This window comes from Tachypleus tridentatus, chromosome 13, assembly GCF_004210375.1.
Source record: "Tachypleus tridentatus isolate NWPU-2018 chromosome 13, ASM421037v1, whole genome shotgun sequence".
Classification (NCBI taxonomy): Eukaryota; Metazoa; Arthropoda; class Merostomata; order Xiphosura; family Limulidae; genus Tachypleus; species Tachypleus tridentatus.
In genome coordinates, this window is record NC_134837.1 from 149,614,151 (window position 1) to 149,631,763 (window position 17,613).

The window sequence follows — 17,613 nt, forward strand, 5'->3', positions numbered from 1 at the left end:
ATATATATTAGCTATTGCCGTTATTTTACTTCTGATCCTCTCTTCATTAATATTAACAACCTAAATGTAGTCGTCTTACCATTAACTAACTATACCTAGAAAGTTACATACCAGTAACTCTCATAATATACTAAATGTAATCACAATCTTACATTTCATGAAGCAATTTATCACTTAAAAATAACCGAAGTCATGTTGCAAATTTCCTCATATAATTTGACACTTATGGCCTCTCAAATACAACCTACTAATCCATTTATTATTTCCTGTTCAGATTTCTTAAAACCAATATTTTAATTAGACTTATACACCCAACTATTAACCCTGTCCCAGTTTACTTAAGCAGCTGATACACAACTAAACTTGCATACTGTCCTGAACCTTCAGACTTACTGTTTATAGTTAAGAGGTGGTTTCTCATGTTTGATTGTTCGTTTTTCTTAACCGTTATGAGTCTTTTGTCTAAAACTTCTCTCATTCTTAATCTAAAATGAACGTTTCTCATCGTAAATGTCAACTATAGTGCATAAATACGTGCACTATTATAAACAGAGTATGGTCATGGTATATGTAAGATATAGCCTCCTTTATCATGTTTCAGCCTTTATAACTGAAATATATGTATACTTTATCAAAAACACAGGTTATAAATACTTATTGCTAACAAGTTTTTATTTCATTCAGCTTGAATTGAGCACCATTAAATTAACCAGAGGAACGTATTTTCAAACTTCTAAAATACACTTGATGGTACTAGATTTTCTGAAAATCAGACTAACCTACATGTAGCTTTCATTACTTTTCCCAAAATAAGTTTAGGAAGTTAAATACCAACTTTTAGTCATGTGCCAAATTTCCCTAAAACAATTTCATTACCTATTTTTAATTTGTCAGAAGTCTCTTGTTAAATTTTTCTTAGTTAGTTAGTGTGTATATTCGAAGTGAATTTTACTCTCTCGAATATAGGGTATACAAGAAAAAAAAATTCAAAAAAGAAATAAATGTTGACATTGCTAATATCTATTCTTCAAAAAAGAATGCAAACAAGATAGTAGGGATGACATTTACATCTTCCATACATGTAAAGATGTAATTTCCTAAGTGAAATTTCCAAAGTCAACTTGAAATGGATCATGCAATAATTCAAATATCAGTTTCAAATTTTTAAATTCAGAGAAACACGATTCATTTTTTTAAATTCAGAGAAACACGATTCAAATTTTTGAAAGATTTTTGATCCAGTTTACATAGAGATCATCTTTAGCATCAGAGAAATCACAGTCATTATTATTTGCTAAAAAACTATTTGGCGTAAATGTCATCCCTACTATACAACATATTTTTAAAAAATATTATAATTCATGTCACCAAAGACATGTTTACATTCTTAAGAAAACAAATTTCTTAAAAACAATTTCTGTGCTTATTTAAGTTGTCCCATGTAAAACAATAATTTCTTTCTATATCCTAATACAGTTAAATGCATTTATTCCAAAAAGTTCCATGGTGTTTATTACACACAGATAGTAATCAATAATGGACAGGAAGTGGTTATCAGCCAGTGATTGCATAAAATTTGACTCATGAGCTTTTTTCAGAAGCACACAAGAAGCTTAGACATGCTGGAAGGTGGGTATTAACAATGCCTAGACCACTAATATGTATCTCATATATTAGCCAGCTTTGAAAGCCTTGGTACAGAGTGAAGAGCCTAATCAGTATTGGTTACAGTAGATGTGATTAATATATAATGTATTTTCCTTTACTTTCACTCATGGGTTCTTCAAATTCGTAATAAATCAGGGTCATCAAATAAAGATTACTCTCAAAATGGTAATACAAATCTAAATTTCAAACATTAATGTGTCTTTTTTTATCATTGTTTGTGAAACAATACAGTATGCTGCTAACAGTTAATGATTACTTTGAAACCCATAATATAAATTTAAAGTATTAATACGTGCCATTTTATCAATATTTATAAAGTAATACAGTATGCTGTGAACAGATAGAATACATTCTAATCAGTAATACATCTAATTCTCCAAATGTTTCAACCTTGTCACTATGCTCGAATGCAACGCTTTTCCAATCAAAAACCAACCTAATTATTCAAGTACATATACTTTTCCTACCAACTACGCTAAAAACTGTAAAATACAGATAATGTGCATGATCAGTTTTTCAGGTGAAGTCAAACATGTAACCACTTATATTGAAATATATGGTACATACTTACTGAATGTACATTAAGTTAACAAATATTTGTACAAGACCAATAAATTTCTTAATTATACATTATTCAACAAAACCTGTTTTTGTTTTTACCCCTAATATTATCAGTTCTATCATAATCGTATAATGTTCAATGCCTAATGTAATTCCCTACCACTCCTAATTTAAAGGGTTACTCAAGTGTGGTACATACACAAACATTTTACGATCATATTTTGTATGTAGTATATTTTGTTTTTCAGTTATTAATAAACTTCCACTGCTTTCAAAGGAATAGAGAGCCAGCCCAGGCCCTGGAGTCAGTAATATCATTGAACCTCCTCATTCATTCTATTTATTAACCTTTGCTGATTTTTCATAACATCATGAATCCACGAAAAAGCAGTAGCCATTTTAGCTCAGTCCTGATCACCCTAATGCAGGGAGAAGTAACACAGCCTGGTCTTCCGTTCAGTTTTTTTTCATCAGGTAACATGGGTGGAGTCAGAATATTATCTCATTAAAAATAAATTAGAAAAAAGGAGCTAAACAGAAGGTTTCTTGACGTTTATTGGTTAATAACCAAAATATTTTACAGGTTTAGGTATTTAACAAAATATTTTCACTGAAAACAAACAAAAAGTGATTGAAATAAAATAACAATAAAAGTTTGTAGATGGCTTGATTGGGTAACGAAAAAAATACTTTTTTTCCCATTACCCAGTCAAACTGTCTCCAAACTTTTATTTCTAAGAAGTGGGTTCCTCATCATCAAATTCAAAATAATTATATATAATAACTTAAGGTAAACTTTCATATGAAGCCTACTACCCACTTTGAACAACATCTACATCTGGAAAGTTAGAAATTATACAATGCAAATTACTCCAAGAAATAGCCCAAAAAAAACCAATGTATAACACAGTAAAATAAATCTTTTGATATACTATAGACTTAAAGATTTTTAACAGCTAAGTTTCACCAATTAACTTTATATCTAGTTGATTATCAAATTCAATACTGTTCAAAAGTCATGCCTATAAAATAATAAATCCAGTATATTTATACAGAAATTAACACTTGTTAGTCAAAGAGAACAAATAACCTGTACAAACACTTACTTTAGCAACTGACCCATCACTGCAATCATCCATAGTTTTCTTCTTTGATGATGACCAATTAGAAGATTTAGTATTGCCGTCATTTACATCAAAAGATGTACTAGTTATTATTCCATCTTCTTTGTTAAACAATTTGAGACTTTCACCTGATGTCATACTAGTTAAAGGAAATCCAACAGGAAGAAGTCTTTCTAATCCCAGTGATTCTGATTTAAATTTAGATGCAATTCTAGACTTATTTTTAGTAGCATCAAGCTTTATGGAGCAGTATCGTTTAGAACTTAAAGTGTGCTGTCGACAATGTTCAGTTGGTCCTTCAGACCCTGCTCTACTTGCACCAGAAGAAGAATTCTCATCTTTCTCTTCAATATCTGACATTCCCATTTCACTATGATCCCATGCACTTTCTGGAAGTAATGTTTTAGCTGCATCAAATCCTCTCATAGAGCCAGAAGCCATCTTATAAGGAAGAGGACTGGAGCTCAAGGAAAGTGACCTAACAGGCAAACCTGAAGATGGGTTTTTTCTAACACCTGTGGCATTATGAAGCATTCTGTTTGGAACAGAATAGCTTTTCTTATTTAATTTTCTCATGGTTTTTTCTTGTGTTTTATTATCAAAGTCATTTGGAGCTTCATTTCCAGAATTACTCTTTGGGAATACTTGAGGAGTTACTTGGTTGAATTCATGACCTTGTGGAGAAATCAAAGCTTTCAAGTGTTCAACAGCCCATTCTTCAAAAGACTCTGACCTTTTAATAACACATGAGGGTGTTGCCTCTTTAGTACCATGACTTTTCTCTCCATGAATTCTTCTGCAAGTATCTTGAAGGTGATCACAAGTTTGGGCAAGATTGTCCTTTCTAGAAGTCTTTTCTTGTGTATTGATAACATCTCGATAATCACCATCTACAGATAAGAACTTGGAAGTCTTATGATTGATCATGCTAGTGTCTTGATGACAATCTGTATAACAACATGGATATATATTGTCACTGTTACATAACTGAGTTGAGGACCTTAGAGAAAAATTTGATGTACTTGGATGTGTTTCAAGTGGCCAGATGTCACTGGGAGATAAGTAGGTATCAGAAAATTCATCATCCTTTATTTTATAACCATCTATTTCATCAACATTTGAGGCTTGAGAAATTGGTCCAATACTATTACTGCTTAAAACTGTACCATTTTTACTGATTTTTGGGGTTTCAGGAACATGTTGGAATTTGTAGTTATCATAAGTTGAGCAATGGTTCTTATCTATGAAGTTTTTCATAAAAGAAACATTTGTATCTGACTTTGTATATGATTTTTGAACTGTCTGATTAGTGGATAATGTTTGGTTGGAAACAGTGAAGTTAGTCAAAATACACTTATTATTAACTATAGGAGGGATATGAATTTTGGTGGGTTTAATTGGAACTGGAGGTTTAATATTAGAGCTATTTTTAGAAGCAAAGTTTGTTCTTCTTAAAGTTTCTTTTTTTGAATTGTTAACTTGGCTACAAGATGGAACTGGAATTCCAGAGTGATGGTAGGAATCCTGAATAAGTCTGTTTTCTTTCTCTCCATATTCAAGTTCAGTATTAGTCTTTACTGAAAATTTGGTAAGGTCCTGTTCATTTTTGGATGAATTATGCAACATGTCATGATTTGTATAAGAACCCAAATATGAAGTAAGTTGGATTTTATCTGGTTGATTTGATTTTTGCACCATCACTCCATATTTCAAATACTTTAAAGATTCTGTACTTGACTGGTGAACAGTCTGGTCATTACTGTTTATTTTCCTGACATTTTTTGTTGAATTCAAAACATCATGTTTTGATAGAAGGTGGGTCTTAGACCCAGTTAAGCTTGAATTTGAGCTAGATAACAGTGATTTTGATACAGGTTTAAATGTTAAATTAGATTCACACTCATTTAAAGATGACCTAGATGGTGATTTGTTACAAGTTCCAAAACTTGATGAAATCCCATGAGCACTCTTTCTACCTCCTACTGTATGATTAACACCCATAGCATCATTTTCTATATGGGATGGTGGAGTAACTGTAATCTTGCATGTAATAGCTTCACCACGTGCTTTGCTATTAATTTGTACAGATTTTTCTTGTTTCTGACATTCAGATGAAATTTCATTTTTAAATTCTCCAGTTGACAAAGAAATGGAACGTCTAGAATCAGAAATATACTCTCCATGCTTGGGTATCTTAAGATGTCTTATAGTTGGAATGTTTGGTGGTTTAACCTTCGACTTTTCACACACTGAAGCAGCTTTACGAAAAGATGGAGTTGGATCTGATTTTTTCCTAGAGACAAATGAAATACTCTTGGTTCTAAAAAATTGTGAGTGATCTGGAGAAGTATTTACACCATCACTTAAGTCACAGAGGTCTTCATTAGCAGTTTTTTCTTTTGTAACAAAATCAGAAGCTAAAAACATTTGTGGTGAGTTGAAAGGTGTTAAAGTTCGTTTAACATGAATTTTTGGTTTAGGAATACCTGAAGAATATTTTGACTGGTTATCATAAGACTTTTCAGTTGGAATTCTCAATACTTTCAAGGAAGTTGAATCTGTTATTTGAACATTATCACATTTGTTCTGATGAGTTTCTTCTAGATTTGCTGTTGAAGACAGAGGCCTGTATGTCAGAAGAACTGGACAGCCTGTTTTATCAGAACTTTTCTTTCCTTCTAAACTAATTTTAGAATTATCAGAAATAGATACTGACCGAAATTTCTGACATTTATTAAGAGAAGACTTACATGGAAAAGACTGGCTATGTAACAAAGAGTTAGAAGCTGAATTACACACAACTCCTGTAGGTACAGAACTAGGTCTACTGCATATCTTACTAGAGCTTCTTACACAAGTAATTCCTTCTTTCTGCATGTTAAGAAGTTCACCAATATCACGTGGCACATCACCTTTTATATTATATCTATTAGAATCAGTCCTGAAATGTTCTGCACTTTCATTACTCAACTTTTTCTTTATTGTTGGTGTTATATAACTTTCAGATTTATTAATACAATGAGAATCATTAATATGGTCAAGTGAGCAACTTCCTACTTCTCTTTCCATGATTGGTATTCTTTTAGTCTGTTTTTTCACAGTGCCTGTAGATTGAAAGCTTTGTTTACTAAATCTGGTAGCAGTCCTATGTTTACTCATACTAATACTATCTTCATCTCTTAGGCTGGACATAAACGATTTTGCTGCAGTCACACACATATAATCACCACTACTAGTAGGTGTTACAGACGTTTTATTATCACTTTCATTATTTTGATTTATCAGGATTACATTTTCTGGCTCTCCGAGATTTTCTTCATTAAAATTTCCACATGGAGTGCAAAAAGCATCAGAACAATCAGTCTTCTCATGGCACTCTCTATTTAAGCTTAAATATGTGCTATCTGGAGTCGCAAAGATCTGTGAATCATCGGTGTAATTCACAGCATTAGCAAAATTATCACAGGAAGAATTACCCACGTTTTCGTTGTAGAAGCTAGATTCAGATGTTTTAAATATTCCACACTGGTTCGCCGTAAAAACGTCTGCACCAACCTTTTCAGATGAATGGTTAAGAGTAGAATGTACGTTATCCATTGCTTCACTGTCACCAATGTGTAATGATATATTCTCCATATTGCCACCTTCACACGGAAAACCATGATCAGTTAGCTTTCCATTGACCCTACTAACTGTTTTTGCTAACCAATTTTGTTCATCTGCGCTACAAACATTTCTTTCCAAGTTAAGTACTGACAAGTGTTCGTTATCTCTCTTACAACCTTCAGAAAAAGAAGTAGAAACAGTGGTGTTGTCATTTCTTCCGTTCCAGCCCTCAGGGATCTCTGGGGAGATTTGACGTGTAGCTGCCTGGAGCACGCTGCCGTTTATTTCGAATTCGGAATGTTCACTGTCCTTCACAGTTGACTGACCCGTAGCGCCATCTCTCGATTTTACCTCTAAGCTACAAACAATGTTTTTATATGATGTGTTGGGGTCGTCGTCTTTGCTGCAACCATAATTCTGCACCACAGTTACACTTTGCTCACAGCTCTCAACCTTATTATCTCCTTTACTCTTGTCTTCCACTACAGGTGTAGTGGATCGAGATCGATAAGTGCCGAATACTAAATGTTCTATATTCGTATAAGCAGGGTCTAGTTTCAGGTTAATACTTTTCTTACTGCCGGGCTTTTTCTTTGTCTTTATGCCTTGGGCTAAACGCATAAGCCTATTTCTGTTCCGGGTAAGACTGATCAAAGTAGCCGTGTCAACGTTGCTTGACATCTTCTATCAGTCACTCTTTCCTGCGGGAGATAAAATCAACCTTAACTATTAAAACAACAACATAACAATAATAACTAAGGCTTGCAATAATTCAGTTTAACCACGGGTGTGTTTATGGCTTGCTCCAGACACTTCTTTCTCTCACATAAATCTTAGTTCTCAGAACATCACAATCCTAATATATGTATTTGTACGCTTTTAAGTAATTTGTCATTCTTAAAATTAATGGAAGGAATTCTCGTTTGATAGAAACTTGCTTATTAATTCAACAGAAAACTACCATTTTAAGGTTTGAACACTAAAAATAATCATTTTCCAAATGAACAATTAAAACGCGTTATTCGCACAACATAAAAAATAATAAACAAGTGATTAAGATATAACGCAAATTGAAGAAAGTTGAAATTACGAACTTTTCGACATCGTGTCACTCATTTCTTGTCAAACCAGTTTGTACTGTTAGATACACGCGCACTGTTTGATTTAAAAGTTTTACTTGAAAGAAATAAAAAGCGAATAATTATTTAAACACGCTAAGATCACTTACTCTATTCGATAGAAACCGAGTTGCATCATTAAATATCAAAATATTGACAAACTATATGAAATACTGGTATTACAGCAAGAAGTATGCGCGTCTCGTAATCCTAACATATGTTATAAAACTAAAATGCCTTGAAACTCGTGTAAATATGTAGTTATTGTTTTAACCGTAAGAGAGAGAAAAAGAAGTAAAACCAATAACTAGTGAGAATTGAATTGCAACATATAATTTAAACCGACGTCTGTAGATGTTTGACGCAACTGGTCTTAATAAATTTTAGCCTCACACCAATGCAACTTCGCCATAACATCTGAAGTCGTATCTCTTTAAAATTCGTTTTTTTTATAATGGATTTTGTTATAGATTACCTATCACCATGTTACTATTTTATTACAACTTCTATACCCACTTCTGTCTACTAATGATCACTCGTATTCAACTTACAGGAGAAAAAAACTGTATATTAATATAAATTAAAAAAATTTCATAATTACAGTTTTATTGAACGCAAATGTCAAGGTAGTATTACAAAATCAATTTAGATGTAAGAGAATAGCAAGCCTATTAAAAGTTTGTTTGTTTTGAATTTCGCGCAAAGCTTCTCGAGGGCTATCTCCGCTAGCCGTCCCTAATTTAGCAGTGTAAGACTAGAGGGAAGGCAGCTAGTCATCACCACCCACCGTCAACTCTTGGGGTACTCTTTTACCAACGAATAGTGGTATTGACCGTAACATTATAACGCCCCCACGGCTGAAAGTGTGAGCATGTGCAACGCGACCAGGATTCGAACCCGCGACCCTGGGATTACGAGTCGAACGCCTTAACACGCTTGGCCATACCGGGCCGAAGCCTATTTAAAAAAACAAATAAAAAACTCCAAAAATCCAACACAAGACTGTGCAACAAGTTTAAGTTCATTTATTAAACACATTTATTATGTATATATCACGGATACGCTATTCTCATATAAATTTAGGATTAATGATAAAAAAAAATATTACATGATATTCTCGCAGAACTTAATGAACAGTGTTCCACGCAACAAATATGTACTTAAAACAAATGGGCCCTAAAACCTCGTCTTGACCTTTACCTCTATAAAACTATGTTGCATACGTAAGAACTGTGATAATTTATAATTTTGGATTATTGATTTTGAGAAAGTCACTTTTCATTGTTACAAAAATAATTATATATATATATATATACACACACACACACACACACACATTAATATACAATAACGATACTTTAAAGCAATGAAAATGTATCCTCGTTTGTTTTACATGCAATTAATCATATCTTTACTGTATTTTTTGTTTTCCTATTGGATTATTGAATAACTTTTGCTTACTTTTACCTGATGCATATTTTATTTGTTTTCATATGAAAAACAAAAAAAAAATATTCTACATGCATTTAACAAACTAACCACTACCCCCAGAAAAGCTAATAACTCACTTCTCGGATTTGAGAACTTGAAACCATAACAGTTGGGATTTTACTCGACAGTCAGGATTCTTTGAAAACCCGCCTGCTCAAATCAGGCGCCACTGACGTCAAAAAGTATGCTCGGGCAGAGGCACCCATTTCTTTTATTTTCACTATATTTATCTGAAGAAATGAGACTAGATTGATACAAAATGATCGAACTCAACATTACTTATTCACAAAACTACAGTTTCATGAGCTATGACCATGAGCAATTTATTCGCAAATAAAAAAACGGCTCTTTTTTAAAGTAAATAACAGAAAATGTATTATTTCCTACGTACTATTTCATTTTTTAAAATTGTCACACTATATCGAAAAACCATTTTCGGAATGTTGCAACTAAAACATCTTTATTAAGTTTTAATTTCTATGATTGTTGTTTAGTCTAATACGTGAATTGGTTACGATGTAAACCTGAATGTTACGAGTTACGGAAACAGAAAGAGACATCGAAGAAACATAAGTCGAACACAGCAACGTAAATGAGTCACAGATGCTCTGACTCCTATTAATATACTATGACGTGTTGATAGCAGCAGCAGGGTAATGCCAAACTGGAGTCATCAAGTAGCTTTACTTTGTACTAATGAAGGATGATTTCATCATCCGACATGGTTTTAGAAACATGAAAAAAACAATTCAGCCCAAAGTTCCGACAGTTTATTTCTAAATGAACAATATGAAAGGAGACTCTTCCCATCAATTAATGACTAGAAGTTACAAATTATATGCTTACAATTAATCGTGCGTGTAACTAGGTAATGAAACAAACCCAAATATTTTTCGACACACGTGTTTTCACCAGAGTCCTACGTTATTTTAATCTAACACTCATTGTCACAAGTTTAAGTTTCGGTTTGGTTTGTTCTGAATTTCGCGCAAAGCTACATGAGGGCGATTGCGCTAACCATCTCTAATTCAGCAGTGTAAGACTAGAGGGAATGCAGCTAGTTATCACCATCCACCGCCAATTTTTGGGCTACTCTTACCAACGAATAGTGGGATTGACCGAAACATTATAATGCCCCCACGGATGAAAGAGCGAAAATGTTTGGTGGGAAGGGGATTCGAGCCCGCAACCCTCAGGTTACGAATCCGAGTGCGTCTTAACCACCTGGCCATGCTGGACCTTAAGTTTTGGAAGGATATGAATAAGCGTTCAAACTCATCGTAACCGTACAAGCACTAAGTTAGCCTATGACGAGTAAGTTAGCCTATGACGAGTAAGTTAGCCTATGACGAGACGGAGTTTTAAGAAAGTAATTCATAGTCTTTGCACTTGTCCCCAGTACTATAATAACCAAAATGAAATAAACATCGTATGTAAATTAACCCAAGAAATATTCATACTTACGAGTGTTAATAAAATTATACCATTTCATGTAGTAGACAGAAATATACACTGGATTCAATAACGAATACGCGAGTAAAATTACATTTGCTGTGCAAATTGCTGTCAACAAGAGTATTATGCGCCGGAAATTCTAAAGAGAAAATGCGTGGTGAAGATTGTAACATGGATATGTGCTTCTACTAGATATATACGACTACATCCTGTCATGCTTGTGCGATCATAAGAAAGTTTAAAACAAGTTTTAGAATAATGTTTCAAGGAAATGTCAAAATAAGACTGATATAGATTTTAATTCAGGTAAGTCTCAAATGTTATAAATAAAGCTTTAGGATTAGTAACGACGAGCCTGCAGTTTGAAAACTGCAAACACCTCACTGGCATATTACTTTCTTTTTCTAGTTTTGTTAAAAATTTGATCGTTTTTGTTGAATTTGGCGCACAGCTACCCGAGAGCTATTTTCGATATCTGTCTCTAATTTTGAAGAGATAGATTAAAGTTAATACCATTTACCATCAGTTCTTGGAATACTCGTTTTACCAACGAACAGCGAGATTGACTGTCATATTATAACGCAGTTACGATTCAAAGAATAAGTGTGTTAGATGACGGGATTCGAACTCGCGACTCGCAGATTGCGAGTCACGTGCTCTATCAACCAAGCCACGCCAGTATATTTTAAATAATATACCATTTGATTTTATAACATGAATATTTTGTTAAGAATTTTGCTAGTCCAGGCAATAGATATATGTGTGTATGTGATGCCACCAACAACAGTAATAAAAAGATAGAGATATCTCTTAAATGTGTAAAATTGTTAATTTACATACAGCCTTCAGATGATACAATTATATTGGCAAACTTGAAGATGTTTGTTTTTTCTAAATATATATATAGAACATACAATCATGTGACTAGACTCAGGATACAGATTTCAGAATATTTAGTTTTGTACAAACTGTTTAGAAGACCTAGGTTATAATTTTGGAATCGTCAATTTGTTGACCAGGAAAACACATTTTTAATTCAAAACTAGTGTTCCAGAAACATTTATGATTCATTTAGAGAACATTACGGTGAAAATGAATTAAGACAGATGATACGTCTCAATAAGTCCTAATCAGTTGTATGTATAAATTAGCACCAGTGTAAATCAAAATATTTCCTATGAGTAAACATTTCATTGCTACAAGCATCGCGATATTTAACAAGACACTTCAGTGAACAGAAATGGAAACCGAAATCATACCGATAAAAAAATAAAAAACACACGATTGTTGTGTTCAGAAACAGATTTATCCGGTTTCCCCTTTTTTTAATACATAGAAAATCATTAGTTGAAATGCACGGAGTGTTGTTGACAAAATCCACGTATTCTAATTTTTTCCCACGTAAAACAGAAATCATATTACGTTAATATAAAGTTAATAATAATCGTGACATTGTTAACAGTATCAATGTGGGTTTTCGGACCGTATAAAAAGTAAAACTCAATCATATTTTGCATCTCAGAACGGCTGGTATGAGTATTAATACTTATATTGATAAGCAGGGAACAACGTTTCGACCTTAATAAGTCATCTTCGGGTCAATCATATTTTGCTGTGCACAGCTATTGACACGATAGACCATGATGTCAATAAAATATTATGACCGTAATGCGCATGCGTTTGACATAAGACTACAAAGCTTTCGGTGTTTTATCATAATAGTATAGTCTTGCAATAAATCTAAAAACTTACGTAGTCGTCCATCCACTCCTTTGGGTAACTTAACCAAGTCAACAACAAATTGGTTCAATGTCGTCCTATTGTCTTTAGTATCAGTCAGGACAGGAATGAATTTGGCCGACAAAATAATATGGTAATTAAGAATGAATCTGAAAGGTGGATAGTACTTAACGGTACAACAACCGGGTTTAAAACACACCATGATGAGGTATTTAAGTTATATTTACCAGGATTCTCTTTATTTTCTGGAGAAATGTGATAAAACATTACACAATAATACTAGTAATACTTTTAATCATGTTATTCTTAACTAATCCAATAAAGGATTCGAATAAAGTACACATAACGTGTATAAAATATCCTTTTTTCTACATAACGATACTCATGCTATGTTTTAGGCTAAATATCAATATCTAGCAAATTAGTTGAATTACAGGCGGAAAAGTACTATTATAAACTATTCTTTATCAATCAATTAAAAATGAAGTGTATAAAATTAATAGGCAGTCTAACCAAATACATCCTAAACAGATACATGTTTTATAGTTTAGGAAATTTAAACCATGAAGTTTGATATCTTGTAAACGGCTGATACAAATAGTTTGAGAAAACAGTAAATAACAGCTTGAATTTATCTATTGGTTGTTCTGAAAAATACGTAGATATGGTCGTCTGAAATACATGTCAATCACTGAAATAAAAACAAAAAAAAGTGTTTATGTTTATAAAAAAATAAAGTGAAAATACAAGTGTCTTCTAAATTTTGTGATAACTGGTAAACATTTTACATGTTACTAAGTTTATATAATCCGAAGTAAAAAACAAAAAAGAGATTTACAACTTTTCTTTGTTAGTACAGTGAGGTAAGAATGCCACCTCAAGATAATATTACAGGTACTGGGTCTAAACATCCTAACCAGATTGTTTTAAACAATTTGAACAGATCGTTTATTCTAATAATTGATGGACATTCTGGTTTATACTACACCACATTAATCACGTCATGGTGGTCATGAAGTAAACAACACCTTCGCAGTAAACGTTGTAGCAACAGGAAATAATGTCACAGGAAGTGCGTAAGTGGGTATAAACAAATGATGAGGTCATCTGCCACTTAGATTATTTGTGTACACTCATTGTATGCCAGCACAGTTCACGATGTCATTAATAAATTTCTCATAACTACAGGTTTTTAATTAAGTGTATATGTTATCACTCTGGACAAACAAGCACGTGTCACTACACGTACATTTTTATAACCGATGAAGAACCTTACACCCTGATGTTATCCTAAGGGTGTGGTAACAAGGTGAAACAATCAAGATTCACGGTAGTGTGTCGTGCAGCCAAAATATCTTGTGACACTATATGTTATTAACAAAATTGATTGGTTTAACCTTTTTCCACTTTCTGTACTTCAGACTGAAGTAGTCCAAACTATCACACATTTTCAGTGGATGTGCTTCATTGGACTCAGGTTAACCTGAAGATAACCTTGGAAGGTCAAAACGTTGTTCTCTGCTATAATAGTAAAATTGTTAATATACCAGCCGTTCTGAGATAGTGCTCTCTCTCTCTATCTAAAATCTACCATTAAACATCTCCAGCAAGTTTCTGTTGTAGTGAAACAGAACAAGAAGAAGAAAGTTATCATTCGAGCATTATATTGTACGGAAAAAAGTTTTAAAATATCTTATTGCTATCTGTACACAGACTGAGACCAAAACATACTAAAAGTATTTTGGTGTTTATCTGGAAGATATATTATAGGTTTAGTGGGACCCTAGGAATAATAATAATATGTCTATTAGGAATAGTGACAAAACTCATTATTTCATCTATTTTGTTTGTTTTACGAAACATAAGTTTTCACTTGGATGGCCGACTGGACCCTAGCATGGCCGAGACCCGCGCCTAGGTAGTCTATACATTAATCTGGTACTGAGTATGGTGTGAACGTTTTCAAAATATTTATTTAACCAATAAACACGTTTGACAAGAAAAACAAGAGTTTGTATTAAGTTCTCTGTGTAATGTTTGCTGAATAAAAGTGCATGTATAAGGAACTAGCATGTACATATGCACAGTGACAAGAAAACGCATAAGCAAACTGAACGATTGCACAGTTCAAGCGGCTCTGAATTCATGGGAATTTTTTTTTTACACCAGATGTTTTAATATTGTATTCATAGAAGGAAAAAACAAGTACAACAACAATAAAAATAAAACTTTTACAATGAAAGCAATCCAAAAACACATCACTCAGTACCGGATGGACATTGAAAAATTGCAGCACGAAAACGTTTCCTAGTTGGGCACGTGCGTTTTGCTCGCGATAATTGGTTATTAAAAGCAGGGACAAAATTGCATAAGTTACTACTTTATTAATCTAGTTACACTCGTTTACATCATGTAATTTCTTATGCGTTACGCAAAGTTTTTCTTATCTGTAGGATGATACGAGATAAATAAATCTACTAGAGAACGCAAAGGTATCTTGCACAGCAGTCGTGATACCAAGCACACCTTTATGTTACCATACGTCGACAAAGTATATTTTTAAGCACCTGCTAATACGAACATATTTTACGATCGTATTATGTGATTTTCATGCCACTCGTTGATTTATATACTAAATATCATTTTAATATAACGAACTCAACCCTTTGTCTATGATTTAAAAAAATCTCAGTTTTCTGCAATTTTTTTCGTAACACGTTGAGTCTGTGTTATGAATGTATTACTACATTTTCCTTTACATTTCACCTCTTGATACGAAATATATTGTAGTACTTTCTGACTATTCTACGATTCTTACTTATTACGGGATAGTTAGATGGTTGTAAAAAACCGTTTTCTACTTTGTTTTTTAACACCACCCGTATCGGAAATTCGGGCAAGCACATGTTAGTTAGTTAGAAGAACAAATAGCCAAGTTGAATTTTTTTGGTTCATTTTTTTTAGCAAAACGACGTGAGCTTAACCCATTATTAACTTCAGTAGAACAATGGCTCCTCTAAATATCTAATTTAGCAACTCGAACCCACGACCCTCAGACTGCGAGTCGAACGCCCTAACCACCTAGCTATGCCGGGCCCTAGAAACGTGGGGAGAAAGCAGTCAAAACGTGTATTGGTAAGAACTAATAATGCAGCAAATGGAAGAACAAAACGATCACAGGCAAATTACAATGAGAACATTGAATACCAATGATGAAGTGTACATGATGAAAATGAAGATACGGATTTTACTGATCATGACGTTTGGGCATTAACCGAAGATAGTGATGATGACAAAGTTAATACCTGATGAAATAAAACAAATATTTATATATATATATTAGTAATAAGTGCTTCTTTGATGATAAATGTATCACATCAAAAATCATGTGAAAGTGAATCTTTCACAAGTCTTATAATCACTTCCAGCATTTCAGTATTAAAGAAAAGATGCTTTATTATCTTACCGTAATATACAGACCAATTGTTGCTTAATATATAAAAACAAACTGTAAAAGATAGCAAAGAAACCACATCCAATAACACGATAAAGAAAAATATAACTAAAGCACAATCAAAACTTCCGTCGCATTTTATCCGCAGTATGATATTTACTCTCTTGTGTACTTCACTACAAAATGTCGAAGTTTTCCGTTTGTGTAAAATCGATATAAACACCCAGATCCAGCTTGATACAGTATCCTGTAAACGCATTTTCCAATGAGACTGTTTACAACTGCAGTACTAGCTATCTAACATTCCAAATATATATCACAATTATTCATTGATACATCGATGTTTACTTAGAGATCATTTTAGTATAATGTCTGCAATCCTTCCCGCTGCAAAATGCTATCCAAACTGTCTGTACAAGTGTTATACCCCCCCAAAAAAAAATGCTATCCAAACTGCCTGTACAAGTGTTATACCCCCCCCAAAAAAAATGCTATCCAAACTGCCTGTACAAGTGTTATACCCCCCCCAAAATGCTATCCAAACTGCCTGTACAAGTGTTATACCCCCCCCAAAATGCTATCCAAACTGCCTGTACAAGTGTTATACCCCCCCAAAATGCTATCCAAACTGCCTGTACAAGTGTTATACCCCCCAAATGCTATCCAAACTGCCCGTACAAGTGTTATACCCCCCCAAATGCTATCCAAACTGCCTGTACAAGTGTTATACCCCCCAAATGCTATCCAAACTGCCTTTACAAGTGTTATACCCCCCCCAAAAAAAAAAAAATAGTTGTATTGTTTTATTGAGGAAAAGTAAAAAAAAATAAATCAGGATTACTTTGGGCTCCAATACATTTAGTAGTAAATAGTCATCGTTAGTACCTCCAGAGGCACTAAGCTCACTTCTCCATAATAATAAACTGTATCAGATTGACTCACTGCTATAAACTCGAGTTATTTGCTTTAAAGATTTTCCTGTATATTGATGATAGCGATGTGTACTCTAAATCAGTGCTGTATTCTGAAGCTGCCGAATTATTTAATCCTGCAAAATGTGGAAAATACTGAAGAACAAACTTGAAAAAAAGTTTTAAAACTTCACACATTAAATCAGTTATCTGCAAACTCAGTATCTGTTTTCAGGCTTAAGATTTATACATAGCATATTAAGAAATACAACGGATATTGAAAAAAAAAACTCAAAAATTCGTGAAATGTCATCAAATGCATGAACACAATATGATGAAGTTTTTTGAATGGATTAATCCGACAATATATATTGTTCTTACCCACCTCAAAATTGAGTTGATTTATTGATATATTTATTTCTACCAACATATTTTATATCTATTAACTAGCCAATCCCCTTACTTTTGTTCAGCAATAGACTAAC

The 17,613-nt window shown here is 33.2% G+C and overlaps 1 protein-coding gene across 2 annotated transcripts in view; it reads right to left on the reverse strand.

Moving 5' to 3' along the window:
* The window catches only part of LOC143236617 (uncharacterized), a 102,540-nt gene that overhangs the window by 53,795 nt on the left and 31,132 nt on the right, over positions 1-17,613 (reverse strand). Inside the window, exons 1-2 of one of the 2 annotated variants that reach the window (XM_076474942.1) lie at positions 11,033-11,120; positions 3,336-7,660 (exon numbers count right to left, since the gene is read on the reverse strand). In XM_076474942.1, the coding sequence (XP_076331057.1) occupies positions 3,336-7,640 (4,305 nt within the window). In that variant the 5' untranslated portion in view covers positions 7,641-7,660; positions 11,033-11,120. Of the gene's footprint in view, positions 1-3,335; positions 7,661-11,032; positions 11,121-17,613 lie in introns of those variants that run through there. The other variant, XM_076474941.1, reaches the window with a different exon arrangement.